This window comes from Heteronotia binoei, chromosome 11, assembly GCF_032191835.1.
Source record: "Heteronotia binoei isolate CCM8104 ecotype False Entrance Well chromosome 11, APGP_CSIRO_Hbin_v1, whole genome shotgun sequence".
In the NCBI taxonomy this organism is placed as follows: domain Eukaryota; kingdom Metazoa; phylum Chordata; class Lepidosauria; order Squamata; family Gekkonidae; genus Heteronotia; species Heteronotia binoei.
In genome coordinates, this window is record NC_083233.1 from 72620123 (window position 1) to 72639219 (window position 19097).

Below are 19097 nucleotides of genomic sequence, written 5' to 3' on the forward strand. Positions count from 1 at the left end.
TCCTCCTGGGCTTTTTCTACAGAAAAGCTCTGTGTGAAACAATGATGGTGCCAGGGCTGTGGCCTAATATGCAAATAAGTTCCTTGCTGGGTTTTTTTCTACAGAAAAGCCATGTGTGAAATAATGGTGCCGTCGGGGGTGTGGCCTAATATGCAAACGAGTTCCTGCTGGGCTTTTTCTACAAAAAACTCCATTATGGACCCTTTAACTCTTGGCATTCAGTTCAGGACTGTCCCACAGCCAGGCTTAAACACCTGCAGGCGGAGGTGGGGGGGAAAGACCAAAAACTCAGCCCAGATTGCATTTTGCGCAAAGATGTCTCCTCCCTTCCTCCCCTGCTTTGTTCAGATCGAAGGCTCCTCTATATATTAATGCACAGTCTTTCAAAACACATATCCTGTCTTGTGTTAAGTGCGGTCAAGTCACTTCTGGCTACCTTATGAATGAATGACCTCCAAAACGCCCTCTCGTTAACAGCCTTCCTCAGGGCCGTCTTATGCTCCTGTCTTACACTCAAGGCATTTTAAATCATTCTGCAAGGAAGAAGAAAAAAGGGAATCGTTCAGAAACTTTAAAAAAATGCCAGCCAATGAAACGGCCACCTGAAGGCATCCTCGTTTCGGGATGTCCTGCTAGAGAGAATTCACAGCAGAGGTGGGACCTGCCCTGGGCATTTCCCCGTTCTTGTTCTTAATTGCTGCTACTCTGTTCCGATCAACAGAGTTTCAGCGGCTTAATCATCTGCCCATCTGCTTTCCTGGTTTTACAAACATGGCTGCCCACCTGAATTTAATTCACTGCCACAGGAGGTGGCAGCGGCTACAAGTGTAGACAGCTTCAAGAGGGGATTGAATAAACATATGGAGCAGAGGTCTATCAGTGACTATTAGCCACAGCGCATTGTTGGACCTCTCTGTCTGGGGCAGTGATGCTCTGTATTCTTGGTGCTTGGGGGGCACAGTGGGTGGGCTTCTAGGGTCCTGGCCCCACTGGTGGACCTCCTGAGGGCACCTGGATTTTGTTGGCCACTGTGTGACAGGGTGTTGGACTGGATGGGCCATTGGCCTGATCCAACATGGCTTCTCTTATGTTCTTATAGATGGAACTCTCTGTCTGGAGCAAGTGATGTTCTGTATTCTTGGTGCTTGGGAGGGGCAACAGTGGGAGGGCTTCTAGTGTTCTGGCCCCACTGATGGATCTCCTGATGGCGCCTGGTTTTTTGGCCACTGTGTGACTCAGAGTGTTGGACTAGATGGGTCATTGGTCTGATCCAACATGACTTCTCTTATGTGACACAGAGTGCTGAACTGGATGGGCCATTGGTCTGATCCAACATGACTTCTCTTATATTCTTATGTGACACAGAGTGTTGAACTGGATAGGCCATTGGCCTGATCCAACATGGCTTCTCTTATGTGACACAGAGTGTTGGACTGGATGAGCCATTGGTCTGATCCAACATGACTTCTCTTATGTGACACAGAGTGTTGGACTGGATGGGCCATTGGCCTGATCCAACATGGCTTCTCTTATGTTCTTATAGATGGAACTCTCTGTCTGGAGCAAGTGATGTTCTGTATTCTTGGTGCTTGGGAGGGGCAACAGTGGGAGGGCTTCTAGTGTTCTGGCCCCACTGATGGATCTCCTGATGGCGCCTGGTTTTTTGGCCACTGTGTGACTCAGAGTGTTGGACTAGATGGGTCATTGGTCTGATCCAACATGACTTCTCTTATGTGACACAGAGTGCTGAACTGGATGGGCCATTGGTCTGATCCAACATGGCTTCTCTTATGTTCTTATGTGACTCAGAGTGTTGGACTGGATGGGCCATTGGCCTGATCCAACATGGCTTCTCTTATGTTCTTATGTGACACAGAGTGTTAGGTTGGATGGGCCATTGGCCTGATCCAACATGGCTTCTCTTATGTTCTTATGTGACACAGAGTGTTGGACTGGGTGGGCCGTTGGCCGGATCCAACATGGCTTCTCTTATGTTCTTATAGATGGAGCATTCTGTCTTCTCTTGAGGGCACCTGGGTTTTGGCCACTGTGTGACACAGAGTGTTGGACTGGATGGGCCATTGGCCTGATCCAACATGGCTTCTCTTATATTCTTAAGTTCTTAATTTATAGTTATATAATTCAATTCCATAAATTGGAAGCGATTTGTCAGCACTTAACCACCTCATGGTTTTTTCTCTCTCTATTGTGCTATGTTGTTTCTCAAACATTTCAAAGCTCAGCGGTGAGCGTATTGTCTTTTTAAAGGACGCCCGCATGCTGTCAGCAGTCGAATGTCTTGCAGTCTTGTTTATCCAGATAGAAGTGCACTTCTAGTGGTCTGATAACAGTGGTTTAGAACAGAGGAAGTTATTCTCCGATAGAGAGGGCTCCATAAGAGAAGTGCGATTATCTGAGGGCATTATCCTCAGGTTAGTGCTTAACCCTCGGACTGATTAGGCAGATAATAGAGTCAATTCTCCAAGCCTTTCTCCAAGGTCACTTAGGGCTAAGCTTTATGTGATGCTAAAATTCTTTATCGGGAACTCCAAACAGGGTTTTGTCTCTCAAAATAATCCTGGGGAAGCAGGGAAGCTCCTTTACTCTCCTGCTCTCTGCACAGATTCCTATTTGAAAATGCTAGGCCTCCCCCACTACTTTTAGGAATGAAAAGGTCCAGTATAGCTTGCGTGATTAACCTCCTTCAAAGCAACTGGGTAGGCGCGTTTGCAATAGGAAAAATGGCAGGGGGCAAGAATTAACCCCACCCTTCCACCCCCACACATTATAGCTCCAGGTCACATAACTCTTGCAGATTTGGGGGGTGGAGATTGGGGAGGGTGCAGCTTTCAGAAGAGGAGGGAGCTCAGAAAGGTATAAGGCCTGTGTCCTGAAGACTAGCAGTCCCCAACCTTTTTTGGCACCAGGGACCGGTTATGTGGAAGACAATTTTTCCACAGACCGGGGGTGGGGGTAATGGTTTCAGGAAGATAAAATTGCGTACTTTCTTTTGGCGTGATGGTTAAGTGTTCATACTTTTATCTGGGAGAACTAGGTTTGATTCCCCGCTCCTCCACTTGCAGCTGCTAGAATGGCCTTGGATCAGCCATAGCTCTAGCAGGAGTTGTCCTTGAAAGGGCAGCTTCTGGGTGCGTTCTCTAAGCCTCACGTACCTCACAGGATGTCTGTTGTGGGGGAGGAAGATAAACGAGATTGTGAGCCACTCTTGAGATTTTGAGTGGAGGGCTTCTTCTTCTTCTTCTTCCTCCTCTTCCTCTTCCTCTTCCTCCTCCTATAATGAAATAATCGTACAACTCACGGCCCAACTGTTAACAGGCTATGAACTGGTAGTATGAACTGGGACCCCTACTGAAGATATAATGCCTGAGGGTCTTTAGAACTCCCAGCCTCCAGGTGGGGTCTAAGGATCTCCTTGAATTTCAGCTGAACTCCTGGAAACGGAGATGAGTTCCTCTGAGGAAAATGGCTGTTAGCAGGTGGGGACTCTATGGCATTATACCCCTTTCCAAATTCCATTTCCCTCTGGCTCCACCCCCTAAATCTCCATGAATTTCTGAATGCAGAGCTCGCAATCCTAAATATAATGCCAGACTCCGCTTTGCAAAGCTGCTGTTTTCTCCAGGGGAAAGATCTTTGTCATCTTGGAGATCATGTGTAATTCTGGGAGATCTCCAGGCCCCACCTAGGGGTTCTCAACAACCCCTAAAATACAACGCTGATTCTCCCTTCCGTACAAACACACATGCTTCTTTTCTGAGCCAGACAACTCATCTGGATTTCTAATCCCAGCTTTCTATATTCAGAGTAATTCACTCTGTTCAAACATGTTCCTCAGTGGAACAGGCTTCGTGTTCAGTGGAACAGTGCCTCAGTGGAACAGGCTTCCTCGGGAGGTGGTGGGCTCTCCTTCCTTGGAGGTTTTTCAACAGAGGCCTAGAGGGCCATCTGACAGCAATGAAGATCCTGTGAATTTAGGGGGAGGTATTTATGAGTTTCATGCATTGTGCAGGGGGTTGGACTAAATCAGGGGTGACCAAACTTGTTTAATGCAAGAGCCACATGGAATAACTGTCAGATGTTTGAGAGCCACAAGACATTAATTTCAGACGTTTGAGGGAGGGAGGAAGGCAGGCAAATAGATGGGGAAGGGAGAAGGAGGTGGCAACTTTAACTTTAAATGCATTCTCCAAGCTGCCAGCTGACTTGGTTTGGGGAGGTGATTGAAAGAGAGAAATGCCTTCTCCAAGCTGGCCAATGAGGTGGTAGGAACTTCGAGAGCCACACAATATGTGTGAAAGAGCCACATGTAGCTCCTGAGCCACAGTTTTGCCAGCCCTGGACTAGATGACCCTGGAGGTCCCTTCCAGTTCTATGATTCTGTGTTTCTAAAGAGTGGTTTACACTAGTCAGAGATTATGCAGAAACCCTGATTTAAGCATTCAGGTTATTGCAAGGAAAACTGTGGTGTAGAGATACCTAGTACAAAGACTTTTTTTAATGGGAGACGATCTAGAGCATTAGAGAATAATTCCTGTCTATCCCCATAACCATACCACATATTTTCAAGCATATGTTTATTGTTTCCTCGTGCCTAATTTTGCCTCGCCGTTAATATGCTATCATGTATATGATAATACACGAATGGAGAGCCAGTTTGGTGTAGTGGTTAAGTGTGCGGACTCTTATCTGGGAGAACCGGGTTTGATTCCCTACTCCTCCACTTGCACCTGCTGGAATGGCCTTGGGTCAGCCATAGCTCTGGCAGAGGTTGTCCTTGAAAGGGCAGCTGCTGGGAGAGCCCTCTCCAGCCCCACCCACCTCACAGGGTGTCTGTTGTGGGGGAGGAAGGGAAAGGAGATTGTGAGCCGCTCTGAGACTCTTCGGAGTGGAGGGCAGGATATAAATGCAATATCTTCATCTACCTCACAGGGTGTCTGTTGTGGGGGAGGAAGGGAAAGGAGATTGTGAGCCGCTCTGAGACTCTTCGGAGTGGAGGGCGGGATCTAAATCCAGTATCTTCATCTACCTCACAGGGTGTCTGTTGTGGGGGAGGAAGGTAAAGGAGATTGTGAGTCGCTCTGAGACTCTTCGGAGTGGAGGGCAGGATATAAATCCAGTATCTTCATCTACCTCACAGGGTGTCTGTTGTGGGGGAGGAAGGGAAAGGAGATTGTGAGCTGCTCTGAGACTCTTCGGAGTGGAGGGCAGGATATAAATCCAATATCTTCATCTTCTTCTTCTTCCGTGTTTTCAACAATATTAAGTTTAATCCGGCGATGTTGCTAGCCCCCTAGTGACTGCATGAAGCTGCTGCGTTTTGTCCAATAGATATACTTCAATGTTGTTTAATATAAAATACGCATTTTCTATTTTTGACTTCTTCCCCCCCCCCCGTCATATGGCAAAAATTAAGATACATCTGCTATGGTAGCATAAAGGGTTGCAGATTCCCTTCTCTGTTTGATGCTGGATGGTATTTGAAATTCTGCTCGCAGAAAGTATTTATAGTTTAGAATTTTTACAAATGCGCTGGGTAGATTTGAAAAAGAAGGAAAGCAGCGATGTATTTCACCACCACCACCCCCCGCCAAATTTCCGTTTCTGTCCCCCTCCCCCTTCTTAAAAGAATGTGTATGCAGGGCTTTTTTTGAGCAGGAACGCAGCTCCAGCTGGCTTGATGTCAGAGGGTGTGGCCTAATATATCCATGAGTTCCTGCTGGGCTCTATCTACAAAAAAGCCCTGCGTGAAACAACTGTGACATCAGGGGGTGTGGCCTAATATGCAACTAAGTTGGGCTGCTTCTGCAAAAAAAAAAGCCCTGCGTGTATGTATCGTATCTATCGTATTGATAGAACGTTTCCTTTTGGAGACAGTTAATGACTGTCTTCTCTCTTTCTGTGAATCGTGCGCAGGTCAAAGATCGAGGCTCTGAAGCGACGCGCCGTTTTTTTAATTGGTTTTACTGGAGCATTAACCTGGGCGCCATCTTGTCCCTGGGAGGCATCGCGTACATCCAACAGAACGTTAGTTTCATCACAGGCTACATCATCCCGACCGTCTGTCTCGCGGTCTCTTTCGTTGTCTTCCTGTGCAGCCAGGGTTTCTTCATCACAAAGCCCCCTGATGGGAGCGCCTTCACGGACATGTTTAAGATCCTGGCTTACTCGTGTTGCTCCAGAAAAAGGCCCAGAGAACACTCGAGCAACGGGTGAGTTGAAGTGTAGCTGCTGAAAACCGATCCAGCTCATCTCTGCGTAGGGCTTTTATGTTCCTTGGTTGTTCTTGACCAGACCTGAGAACTGCAGTTGCGTTTCACAAAGTCCTGGGACAGCAGAGCCGTTTGATAGGATGAGGGGAGGAGCCGGAGGGATGATCTCATTGCTATCAAGGTGGGAACCATGGACACTGGCTAAGCAGTGATCTGGGAGGTTCCTGATTCAGATCCTACCACAAACTCACCTAGGGAGCTTAGGCAAGCCAACTTTCATCACACACGTGTGCACCCCATCTGGAGCAAAGGCATAATAATATGAGGCTTATCTTACAGGGTAGCCCCGTGGCACAGAGCGGTAAAGCTACAGTCCTGCAGTCCAAGTTCTGCTTACGACCTGAGTTTGATCCCAATGGAAGCTGGGTTCAGGCAGCCAGTTCAAGGTTCACTCAGCCTTCCATCCTTCCGAGGTCATTAAAATGAGCACTCAGCTTGCTAAGGGGAAAGTGTAGAGGACTGGGGAAGGCAATGGCAAACCACCCAGGAACAAAACTCTGCCGTGAAAATGTTGTGAAAGCAACGTCACCCCAGAGTCGGAAACGACTGGTGGTTGCACAGGGGATTACCTTTACCTTTTTTTTTTTTTTTAAATCTTACAGGGCTCTCTTATAAGGAAATCAACAAGATAATACGCTCAAAGAGCTTTTAATTTAATTCATTAGGCTTTTAGCCTGCCCTCCCCCCACAAACAGGCTACAACAATGTAATCATGCGTATACCCAGGGCTTTTTTTGTAGAAAAAGCCCCGCAGGAGCTCATCCAAACATTTTTCTTTGCAAGCTGGAGAGTGCATCTTTGACCACCACCCCCCTCCATCGCCCTTCCCTCTTCTCCTCCTCCCTCCAATGCTCTCCTGTTCTTTCAAAAGGGACACCCAAGGAATACTCCAGCAGCCTCCTGTAAAGCAGAGCCTCTTTGAGACGGCCAAAGCATCTCGGGGAGGACCCTTCAGAGAAGACAAAGTCGAAGACGTGAAGGCACTTGTCAAGATCATCCCGGTCTTCCTGGCACTCATACCTTACTGGACGGTGTATTTTCAGGTTGGTGGCGGCAACTTGTATCTAATTGGTGTATCTAATTCCCTTGTATCTGATTGGTGTAGCATCCAGAGATTCAGACCGATTCCCCACTAGCCTTATGCCGCTCTCACTCTCCTCTTCTCCGCGGGGCTTCCGCCAGATTTCACACTATCCGCCCCGAGCAGATAGTGTAAAATCCGACGGAAGCCCCGTGAAGAAGAGGAGAGTGAGAGCAGTGTAAGGCTAGTAGGGAATCAGTCTCACACTGTCTTTCCCTGTTCCTTTGGGACAATCAATTTCTGATTCCTACTGCAGTCTCCCCTCCTCAATTGAGGGTTTCTGGTTATGATTTTTAGTCTGAGAGCCTGTGTGGTGTAGCGGTTAAGAGTGACAGGCAGGTGCCTTGACCTGGATAGTCAGGTAAGCTCGGTCTTGTCAGACCTTGGAAGCTAAGCAGGGCAGACTCTGGCAGGTGCTTGGATGGGAGACCTCTTTGGAATACCAGAAGTCGGGAGGGCAGGGGCTGACTTTCTTAAGCCACCTCCCTGAATATTTTCCAGGCTGCCAGTAGGCGTTGGACACCTGAGATTACCATGACGTCCAGGTGCACACACATGCACATATAAACTTCCCAACCCCTCCCCCCCCAGGTTTGCATCCCCACTTGTGCCATAGAAGCTTCCTGGGTGGCCTCGAGCCATTCACACGCACTCAGCCTTGCCTACCTCACAGGGTTGTAGTGAGGATAAAGTGGAGGAGAGGAAGACAATGTAAGCCGCTGTGGGTCCCCATCAGGGAAAAAGATGGGGGAGAAATGAAATAAATACGCAACAAAAAAATTCCTCGGGGCTTTCTCTATAAATTAAGCATCTGGCTTGTGAATGGATCCGCCTTCTCTAGATCACACGCGTGTAAATATATGTGCCTGAATGCTAAGGTGCGGCTTCTCTCAGTTTGTTTCCCACTCTGCAGTTGATAATGCGTCGCGGGACGTTCGCAATGATCAATCGGTCGTTATTGCGTTAGCAGCAAAATGCCATAGCAACCAACAACCAGACTCAACAATAAAAAAAAACAACACCTCAATGAAACATTCAGTACAACAATAGAATTAGATTAATCATGACACAATTTAGGCTGAATTATCAATGACATTGATCCAATGACATCCTAAGAAAACAACCCGCAGTGGTAAATATATCTCTTTACGCATGTAACTTCCACTCAAAGAACTACATCTATCTTGTCTTAGCTCTGAATAGGTTGCTAATCTCCAAGTAGACATCTCCTGCTATTACACTTGATCTCCTGGTGACTAAGACCCATTCCCTTAGAGAAAAATGGCTACTTTGGAGGGCGGACTCTGCCACCTTGTACTCCACCGAGGTCCCTGTCCTCCGCAAACCCTGCCCTCCCCACACTCCAGTCCCAAATTGTCAGGAAGTTCCCAACCCAGATATGGCAACCCTAGCTTTGAAACCCATGGAGGCAGGCCGTTGAAGAGAAATGGTTGCCTCATGTAGCCGTGATGCCCCTTCATCCTTGTGTACTAATGATGGCAAGAGATAGGGTAGGATTGTGGCAGAATTGTAGACAGCTTCAAGAGGGGACTGGATAAACATGGAGCAGAGGTCCATCAGTGGCTATTAGCCACAGTGTATTGATGGAACTCTCTGTCTGGGGCAGTGATGCTCTGCATTGTTGGTGCTTGGGAGGGGCAACAGTGGGAGGGCTTCTAGGGTCCTGGCCCCACTGATGGACCTCCTGATGGCACCTGGGCTGTTTGGCCACTGTGTGACACAGAGTGCTGGACTGGATGGGCCATTGACCTGATCCAACATGGCTTCTCTTATGTTCTTATGTGACACAGAGTGTTGGACTGGATGGGCCATTGGTCTGATCCAACATGGCTTCTCTTATGTTCTTATGTGACACAGTGTTGGACTGGATGGTTCATTGGCCTGATCCAACACGGCTTCTCTTATGTTCTTATGTGACACAGAGTGTTGGACTAGAGGGGCCATTGGCCTGATCCAACACGGCTTCTCTTATGTTCTTATGTGACACAGAGTGTTGGACTGGAGGGGCCATTGGCCTGATCCAACATGGCTTCTCTTATGTTCTTATGTGACACAGAGTGTTGGACTGGAGGGGCCATTGGCCTGGTCCCACACCGCTTCTCTTATGTTCTTATGCGACACAGAGTGTTGGACTGGAGGGGCCATTGGCCTGATCCAGCATGGCTTCTCTTATGTGACACAGAGTGTTGGACTGGAGGGGCCATTGGCCTGATCCAACATGGCTTCTCGTATGTTCTTAAGTTTTTGTCAGGGTTACAGGCATATCTTTTTCTTGTTTATGAAATGCTGGAGGGTATGGGTCCTTCATGGATTGGATTGCTTAGTAATGACATTTACATATTCTGCATGTTGCCGGGGCCGGCCCTATACTGTCTGGCACCATAGGCAAGGCTAACGTCTGCCACCCCCCCACCCCTGCACTGATAACATCACCGAGTCACATGGGGCACCCAATTCAGCGCCCTTGAAAGGCCGGCGCCCTAGGCAATTGCCTAGTAGCAGGGCTTGCCCTTCATGTCGCCTTGAGTCTTAATATGGGGGAAAGTCAGGATAACAATGAATAATTACTCTTCCCTTTTGCAGTCTTGAGAGCTTGAGAGCTTCTTGAGAGAGTCTTGAGGGAGAACTTCTTGAGAGTCTTGAGGGTGTCTGGATTCTGTGCTGCTTTGAGCTGAGTAGCAAACCTTCCATTGTTTCAATGGCAGAAATAGAAACAGGTTTGTGTCTTCTAAAACATGCCCACTTTGGGGACTGAAGGTGGAAGATTTGTCTTTGCTGGTGTCTCTTAAATTCAGCTGGTGTTTTTTAAATTTCAGATGCAGACGACCTACGTCCTCCAGAGCCTGCACTTGAGAATCCCTCAGTTTTCTAACAGCACGTCGAACACCCACGCGGTGAGTGAGGAGAAGTGGATCTCTTGCTTGAATAGGGTTGCCAACTCTGGGTTGGGAAATACCTGGAGATTTGGGAAGTGGAGTTTGGGGAGGGCAGGGTTTGGAGAGGGGAAGGACTTCAGTGGGATATATAATGCCATAGAATCCACCGTCCAAAGCAACCAGTTTCTCCAGGTGAACTTATCTCTGTTTCCTAGAGATCAGTTTGTAATTCCGGGAGATCTCCAGGTGCCACTGCCTGGAGATTGGCAGCCCTGTAAAAGACCTGGAAGGAGAGATGCATCTTGGGTTATGGTTTCCTGGGCTCGATTCATATACTCAGGCCCACTGTGTGTTGAATTATGTGTGGAGCTCTGCCCTCTTAGTAGAAGGGCTGAGTAGGGCATTTGTCAATTTGGTGCGTGTGTGCTTGTGTGTACTTCTCTCCCAGACAGCCAGCCCAAAGTATCTCCTTCTTCGAAAGATGTCCTGCTATTTCCTTACTGGCTGTCTCAGAGTCACCACAAAATCCAGTGGGCAGAGTGGGAATTGCCATCCTAGGCAGCTGAGTGTGAGATATAGGATTCCACGATATATTGAGGCAGGAAGGGAAACATTCTATCTGTGGAGGAAAAAAGAACTTTGAACATGCTCAAAGGCAGTCGATTCAGGGTACCAAAATATGAGTAAACGAAAGATGAGTTATCCATGGGATTATCTGGATCGTAGGTGTCTCTCTGAGGCAGAAGTATAAGTAGACACAGGAACCATCAGATCTACATGTACCTAACTCTGAGTGAAAACGCTGACCTATGTTCTTTATATCTTTTGTCTTAAAACCACAGGTTGGTTCAACCTTATTTTAAAAAGCACTTTAAAGTTACTCCTTCAAATGAGGCAGGTTTTATCGATTAACATTTTCTCCTTGAAATTTGGGGCAGTGGACTTGGCTTTCCCTTCCTCCATTTTGTTCACACAACAACCTTGTGTGGTAGATTAGGCTAAGAGAGAGTGACTGGCCCAAGACCACTTGGTGGTGATTTGAACCTGGGTATCCTGTATTTCAGTCCAGCTCTACACCAGACGCAAGTTCGAATTTCCGCTCAGCCATGAAGTTCGTTGGGTGACGGTGGGCTGTCATTTTCAGTCTGACCTCGCCTCACAGGGTTGTTGTGGAGGATGGGAGAACTTACGTACACTGTTCTGAGCTTCTGTGAGGAAAAATAGGATAAAATGTGACATGGAGCCCTGTGATGCTGTTTCTATGGAAATAAAAGCACTGCCGGAGCAAAGAGGCCGTTCTGAATAGGCCCAAAATGGCCACCTTCCTGCTCACTCCTCTTAGAATCCACTCATGGGACGATGTCCATGTTATATCTTTTTCAGCACTGAAAATTTTGTCTTGCCCTTACTCTGGGGTCATCCTGGCAAAGCTGTTGAATGATTAATCGGTGTAACAGCAAGACACAGGGTTAGCCCAGCCATCAGGCCACTGCCTCCTTAGCTCTTTCCTCAGGCCGTGCCTACAAGTCTTCCTAATGCATTCTGCTTGCTTCCGTAACATGCTAATAACCCGTATCCATAATGTATGATGATTTTAATGCAGTATTTATAAATGAGGCTTTTTCATCCAGGCGCTAACCTGCTTCGTATTAACCAGTCAGTGCTTCTCCATAATTTTGAAACTGACTCGTGTGAAGCTGCTGGTTTTGAGGAGAGGCATTTCCGAAAGGAGCAGGCACATTCTAAGCCTTGCTGTGTTCTTTGATTTTTTTTTCTCTACGCTGGCATAAATAACTGCACTTTAGGGTTGCCAGCTTCCAGGTAGAGACTGGAGATCTCCTGGAATTGTAATTTATCTTCAGATGGCAGAAGGCTGTCATATTTCCAAGTGTGGGGCTTCAGAGGAAGGGATGATAACAAGAACAGTGATTTCTTCATAGGCAAAGAGAAGTTTCTAGAATGCTCACTGAGCCCAAGTTTCTCTTCAGCAGATAGGGACTATGAATTATTAGCACAGAAGATGTAGCACTTAAATAAGAGCAGTTATTTTTAAGTTCAGAACTCAGATCCAGTTACAAGAGACTCCTTTAAATAATTTCTTTTGCAGAAGGGCAGCCCTGAGTAGGCCCAAAACAAGCTAATCCTCCCCCACTTCCTCCTCAAGGGAGGAGCTGCAGCCAAAGGAGAAAACAGAGACTTGACTCTCTAGTAAGCCTGGCAAAGCAAGCTGTGATACAGAAGGAAGCAAGAGAAAGGGAGAAGGAAGCAGATGACAGCCAGTTGCTCGGGGGCCTCATAGGAGCCCTCTGGGGACCTGATTTGGCCTCCAGGCCACATGTTTGACATCCCTGGTGTGGGTGGACGGGCTCTTGGGGTATTTGCACCCAATCCCTTTAGGGCTTCACAGGTCAAAGACAACACTTTTATTAGACCCAGGAGCAATTTGGGAGCTTCCATTTTTGTTATTGATAGTTATTCCAGGGGTGGCCAGACTGTGGCTCGTTTACACATATTGCGTGGCTCTCAAAGCCCCTGCCACCCCATTGGCTAGCTTGGAGAAGGCCGTTCTCTCTTTAAATCGCTTCTCCAAGTGAAGCCAGCCGGCGGCTTGGAGAATGCATTTAAAGTTGCTTTCTTTCCATCTCTCTCCCTCCTTCCCCTCCGTCTATTTGCCTGCCTTCTGACTCTCAAACATCTGACATATATTCTGTGTGGCTCTTACACTAAGCAAGCTGGGCCACCCCTGGTTTATTCATTGCCGACTGCCAACAGAAGGGTTTCCATTCTCCCAACAGTGTCTTGAGACCTCCTGGAATTACAACAGACTTCCAGGCTCCAGAGAAAATACCGTGCTGAGGTCTCTCCTCTCTCCAAACCTGTCCCTTTCCAGGTTGCACCCCCAAATCTCCAGGAGTTTCCCAACCTGGAGTTGGGAACCCTATTAAAAAACTTAGTAACCAGCATGACTGGAGCTTCCAAGAAACAGCAGTGCCGGAGCCACGCTCCACAAGCAAACTTCTATTCAATAAGGAAAGGATTGCAACTCTCTCACTGTGTCGCATAGCACTTTGGCCTGTTTTAGAATTCCCGGTGCGGCCCAAGGTCTCAGCCTCCCCTTTGCAAACCTGAATGCTTAATTTTTTTAAAAAATGAATCCTCTTAAATCAAGGGTCCCGGCGCGGCTTTCAGAAATATTAATTGAGCCCTCGCGACTCGCCTGCGTGAACTTTTCCGGTGGCTGCTGAGCGCTGCAAAACAGAGTAGCCGTCCTCCTCCGTCAAAAACTTGACAAAGTTTGACCCGTGCCATTGTCTTGTCAAGAGGAATTTTAATGAAGGCAAGACGATCAGTAGCATTAAGTATGTTTTTTTTCCCCAAAGGACAGTCTAGTGTGCAAATGGACCTTGCTGCGTGTACAAAATATCTCTGTCATAAACACTTTGTGCACGAGCCCTTTGCTCAGGAAGCTTAACCTGCGACCTCCCAGAATACTCTAATGCAGTCATAAATCTTTTTTTTTTTAACTGAATGCTCCGAGCCGCTGCGCATGGTATGTTATGTTATTTTAATGAGTTGGCCGCCTTGGGGAAAATGAATTCCTAATCTCTCTTTCCCCTTTTCTGGCTCCTTGGCTTCTGTGCAACAGGCATGGAGTGCTGGCAGTCTGCAAGTGCCCTTAGGGGACGCAAAGGTGATGGTAGTTCTAACCCCAAGCACTAGCAGCTTATGGGAGAGAGGAGACGCAGACTTAAGTGCGGAGGAAAAGGGGGGAGAGTTCAGAGGAGTTCTTGCTGAGTCATAAGATGTCCAGTTTGCTGGTGAAGATCTTCCTTTCCGTTCCTTTGTCCAATGAAAGCTCTGTGGCTCAATGCCTTGAGCGGGGTAACAATCTGAAATTTTATTTGTCATCTCTGTTTATTTCCTGAAAGCAAATGGTTAAAGAAGAAGAATTGCAGATTTATGCCCCGCCCTTCTCTCTGAATCAGAGACTCAGAGTGGCTTACAATCTCCTGTATCTTCTCCCCCCCACAGCAGACACCCTGTGAGGTGGGTGGGGCTGAGAGAGCTCTCGCAGCAGCTGCCCTTTCAAGGACAACCTCTGCCAGAGCTATGGCTGACCCAAGGCCATGCCAGAGGGTGCAAGTGGAGGAATGGGGAATCAAATCTGGTTCTCCCAGATAAGAGTCCGCACACTTAACCACTACACCAAACTGGCTCTCAAAAATAAGTGCAACATTCAAAGTTGTAGCAGGACTTTGATCTGAGAGTAGGAAAGGGGTAGGGTTGCCAGCCCCGCAGGTGTGTGTGGGCAATTCCCGGATTTTGGGAACCCAACCCCCCAAACAGCGACGTCTCTGCGCAACATCACTGATGTGATGATGAGATGCAGGGCTTTTTTTGTAGCAGGAGCTTCTTTCCGTATCAGGCCACCCCCCCCTGATGTAGCCAATCCTCCTGGAGCTTGCAGTAGGCCCTGTACAAAGAGCCCTGTAAGCTCTTAGAGGATTGGCTACATAAGAGGGGTATGGCCTAATATGCAAAGGAGTTCCTGCTACAAAAAAACCCCTGACGAGATGTAATGAAGAGAAGTGATGTCGTCATGCTGGGGACACTCTGGTTTGAGGGCAATTTTACCCTAGAGTACTGCTGTCTCAGACCGAAGGTCAGCCCATGTTGTCATTCCGTTTCCTGTAGAGGCCAAACAGATGCCCCTAAAATGCCCATAAGCCCCTGGCATTACCCCCCTCCCCATCAGCAGGCATTCAAAGGTACAATGTCCCTGAACAGTTGTTTTGTGGCAGCCATTTTGTGCTGTATCCACTACAGTGTCCCAGAATTCCGAGGGTGCCCACGGGCTCAAAAGGGTTGGGGACCCTTGCTCTATTTAGTCATCACGACCAATAGCCCTTCATGGACATCTTTTCTGTCAATTTCCCTGTTTTTCTTTTAAAAACTCTTTTAAGCTATGGACTCTCACTGCATCATGTGGCACCGAGTTCCACAGGCTAATTGTGTGACAGAAATGCTTTCCATTTGACCATGGCCTTTCCTGTGCTCTAAACTTCCCAACGGCCTCTTTCTTCGCTTCCAGAACTCAGCTTCTTCAAGGACTTTGGTGCCAAACACGGTTGAGGTCTCCATCCGAGACCACGGATGTTAATTGGTTAAGCCAGCCGAAATGAATATAAGGAAATTTTCTCAAAGAGCATTTTTGTTTCAAAAAGTATCTGCGTGCCAGAAACATTGCCTCCAGCTTTATCTCTTGGATAGGTGGCATTGCTAAGTTAAAAAAAAAAAAGCCAGAAAAATATGAAACACATTTAAAGCAAGCAGGGAAGGCTGTTATTAGTTTCTTTCGAAGATGAAAGTGCTCTCAAATGCCATTCCTGAAATTGGGGCTCTTTTTGTCTGGCTTTGATGTGCCTCCTTGAAAAAAAGAGAGAGAGAAAGTTGCTCACCTCCTCTTGATGTGTTTATTCAAGTGGTTCTGAATTTGGAGCCAAGATAACGCAGCGTTAATCCCGGTTCCCTGATTGATAATTTAAATGACACTTCCGTAACCCAGCGTGGTAACTGCTTTTTAGCTATCTGTTTCTGTCTTTCTTGCTCTTTCTCTCTCATCAGTCTATCCCCAGGCTTTTCAAGCAATGAAAATTGCAATAAATTTTATGTAACATGCAAGATTTAAAACTGGAATTGGCTAAACGCACTACAGGTCAACGCAACTCAAAGTTAGCGGTTTGATTTTGGAACTCCGAGTTGGCTGACAGGCCAATCGAAAAGGGCTTTCGTTTGTTGGCCAGTCCAATGACAATTGAGTATATTTGAAGTATGAACTTAATTACACCAGCGGAGAGTTCAGTCATTAACAGACTTGAGCAAGGGTTATTTTGTAGAAGAAGAGGAGCCGGAGCTCATTAGCACAACTGATTTGTATAACTCATTTGCATATGCCACACATCCCTGACATCGCTAGAAGGTGTACTAAATTATATCACCTCAGAATCTACCTTAAAATGCTTCTTGAATTACAGTTGTCATCATAAAACCTTACTCCCATCATACTTCTTAAATTACTTTCTCCTATGTGGCCACAGTGCATGAGGAAGATTTCCATCTGTCTGCTTTATATGTTTTGGTTATTTTCCCATGTTTTGTGAGGAAAAAATATCAGAAAGTATGTCAAATCGTAGCGTTCAGCAAAATTCTCACAGGGGACTTGAACAGTGGAGCCCAGAATCAAGGGGGTTTTTTTTTGTGGGGGGGGGGGCTAAGAAAGAAAGAGCACAATAAAATTTAGATATTCCGGAGCTCCACGCCTGTGAACTCCTGCTCAAAACAAGGCCTGCGCTTATTTATTTATATTAGGATTTATACCCCGCCCTTCTCACCTAAGTGTCTCAGGGCGGCTTATTGGTGGTGTTTTGTGGTTAGAACGTATCACTGGGGTTGGTGAGACCTAAATCCAAATCCTTTCAATGTCATGAAGCTCTTTGGGTAGCTATGGATTAGTTTCTTTCTCTTCACCTCAGAAGCATACCCGCCTTACAGGATTGTTGTGAAATTGATGTGAAATAAAAAATGGAGAACAGAGAATCAGTTCTCCTGCCCTCAGCTTGCTGGCAGAAGGGCAATATAAAAATACAATGGAGGGATAGCTCATCTAACTCTGTTTATATATCTTGTTGAGACAGGTAAAAACAAACGTTTTAAGAAATATAATGAATTAGTTTAACTTTCAACAGCATTAGGTCAGTTTTGCTTACAGCCTTCCTCAGTTTGGTGTAGTGGTTAAGTGTGCGGACTCTAATCTGGGAGAACCGGGTTTGATTCCCCACTCCTCCACTTGCAGCTGCTGGAATGGCCTTGGGTCAGCCAGAGCTCTGGCAGAGGTTGTCCTTGAAAGGGCAGCTGCTGTGAGAGCCCTCTCAGCCCCACCCACCTCACAGGGTGTCTGTTGTGGGGGAGGAAGGTAAAGGAGATTGTGAGCCACTCTGAGACTCTTCGGAGGGGAGGGCGGGATATAAATCCAATATCATCATCATCATCTCCTCCTCAGGTCTTGCAAACTGAGGGCTGTGGCTCCCTTTGTTGAGTCAGTCCATCTGAGGCTGGGACTTCCTCCTTTTCTTCTGCCTTCAGCGTCTCCTTATTGTCTTTTCCAGTAACTCTCATCTTCTCGTCATGTGACCGAAGTACGAAAACCTCCGTTTAGTCATTTGAGCTTCTAGGAAAAGTTCAGTTCCGAGACTAGTCTTTTAAAAAGAAAGTTCCTCTGGGGAGGCAGCCGGCTACATTGGGGCTGGGAGAGACAGTTTGAGGTAGGGGTTAAGTGCACTCTCTCATCTGAGAGAATCACGTTTGATTCTCCGCTCCTCCGCACGCAGCTGCTGGTGTGACCTTGGGTTAGCCATGTGTTTCGCTCAGAGATGTCCTCTCAAGAGCAGTGCTTGGGAGAGCCTTTTCAGCCCCACCTAACTCGCAGGGCGTCTGTGCGGGGAGGGGAAGGGAAAGGAGGTTGTAAACCACTCTGAGACTCCTTCAGCTAGTGAAGGGCAGGGTAGAGTATAAAGTTATTTATCTATTTATTACTTTCGTTTTTCTATCCCGCCCTCTCCGCAAGCAGACTCAGGGCGGCTAGCAGTCATTCAAACACAATTTAAAGTTACAATTAAAAAAACCCAATAAAATGTAACAATTCAAATACAATACATTCATGGTGCTACTCAGATTTTTGGTCTAGGCGGGATCACAACTTGCTGCAGTCAGCAGTTAGTTCTTGTTCTGACAGCGGTCCTATAGTAGTCAGAATTGCTTAGCAGTGTGACGTGGCAGTCCTCTCCCGTTTAGGTATTGTAAAAAAGGTAAAGATAGTCCCCCTGTGCAGGCACCAGTCGTTTCCGACTCTGGGGTGACGTTGCTTTCACAACGTTTTCACGGCAGACTTTTTTATGGGGTGGTCTGCCCTTGCTTTCCCCAGTCATCTACACTTTCCCCCCCAGCAAAGCTGGGGACTCATTTTACCGACCTCGGAAGGATGGAAGGCTGAGTCAACCTGGAGCTGGCTACCTGAACCAACTTCCGCTGGGATCAAACTCAGGTCGTGAGCAGAGGGCTCCGACTGCAGTACTGCAGCTTTACCACCCTGTGCCATGGGGCTCTTTTAGGCATTGTAGGCCTGTTGAAATAATTCAGTTTTACAGGCCCTGTGCAATTGGCAGAGCTCTTATGGCCTCTGGGAGGGCATTCGACATCATTGGTGCTGCCACTAAGAAGGCCCTAATCCGTGTACAGCACCTCCGTGTAAATCCAACCTCCCTGCTTTGCTCTCTGGCTTTCAGCTCCATCACCTCAACAAGCCTATTTGACGTAGTGACATGGTCTCCCATTCTTCCCCCCACTTAGAAACTCAGAAGGCGGGGGGGAATCTCTCCTGTCCATCTCCCTCCCTACCACTCTACAGGGACCAGTGATATGGAAGTGGTGGTTTCCACTTTGGTGTAGTGGTTAAGTGTGGTTCCAGTTTGGTGTAGTGGTTAAGTATGGGGACTCTTATCTGGGAGAACCGGGTTTGATTCCCCACTCCTCCACTTGCAGCTGCTGGAATGGCCTTGGGTGAGCCAGAGCTATCGCAGGAGTTGTCCTTGAAAGGTAAGTTGCTGTGAGAGTCCTCTCAGCACCACCCACCTGTTGTGGGGGGAGGAAGATATAGGAGATTGTAAGCCGCTCTGAGTCTCTGAGTCAGAGAGAAGGGCGGAGTATAAATCTGCAATCTTCTTCTTCTCCCCCTCCTATCTGTCTGAGGCAGTGGCTCCCCCTCCATTGTCT

At 47.3% G+C, this 19097-nt stretch overlaps 1 protein-coding gene across 1 annotated transcript in view; it reads left to right on the forward strand.

Moving 5' to 3' along the window:
• SLC15A4 (solute carrier family 15 member 4) overlaps positions 1 to 19097 on the forward strand; it is an 83343-nt gene that overhangs the window by 19852 nt on the left and 44394 nt on the right. The window contains exons 2-4 of the mRNA XM_060249722.1: positions 5935 to 6230; positions 7162 to 7333; positions 10209 to 10286. Of these exons, the coding sequence (XP_060105705.1) occupies positions 5935 to 6230; positions 7162 to 7333; positions 10209 to 10286 (546 nt within the window). The remainder of the gene's footprint in view (positions 1 to 5934; positions 6231 to 7161; positions 7334 to 10208; positions 10287 to 19097) is intronic.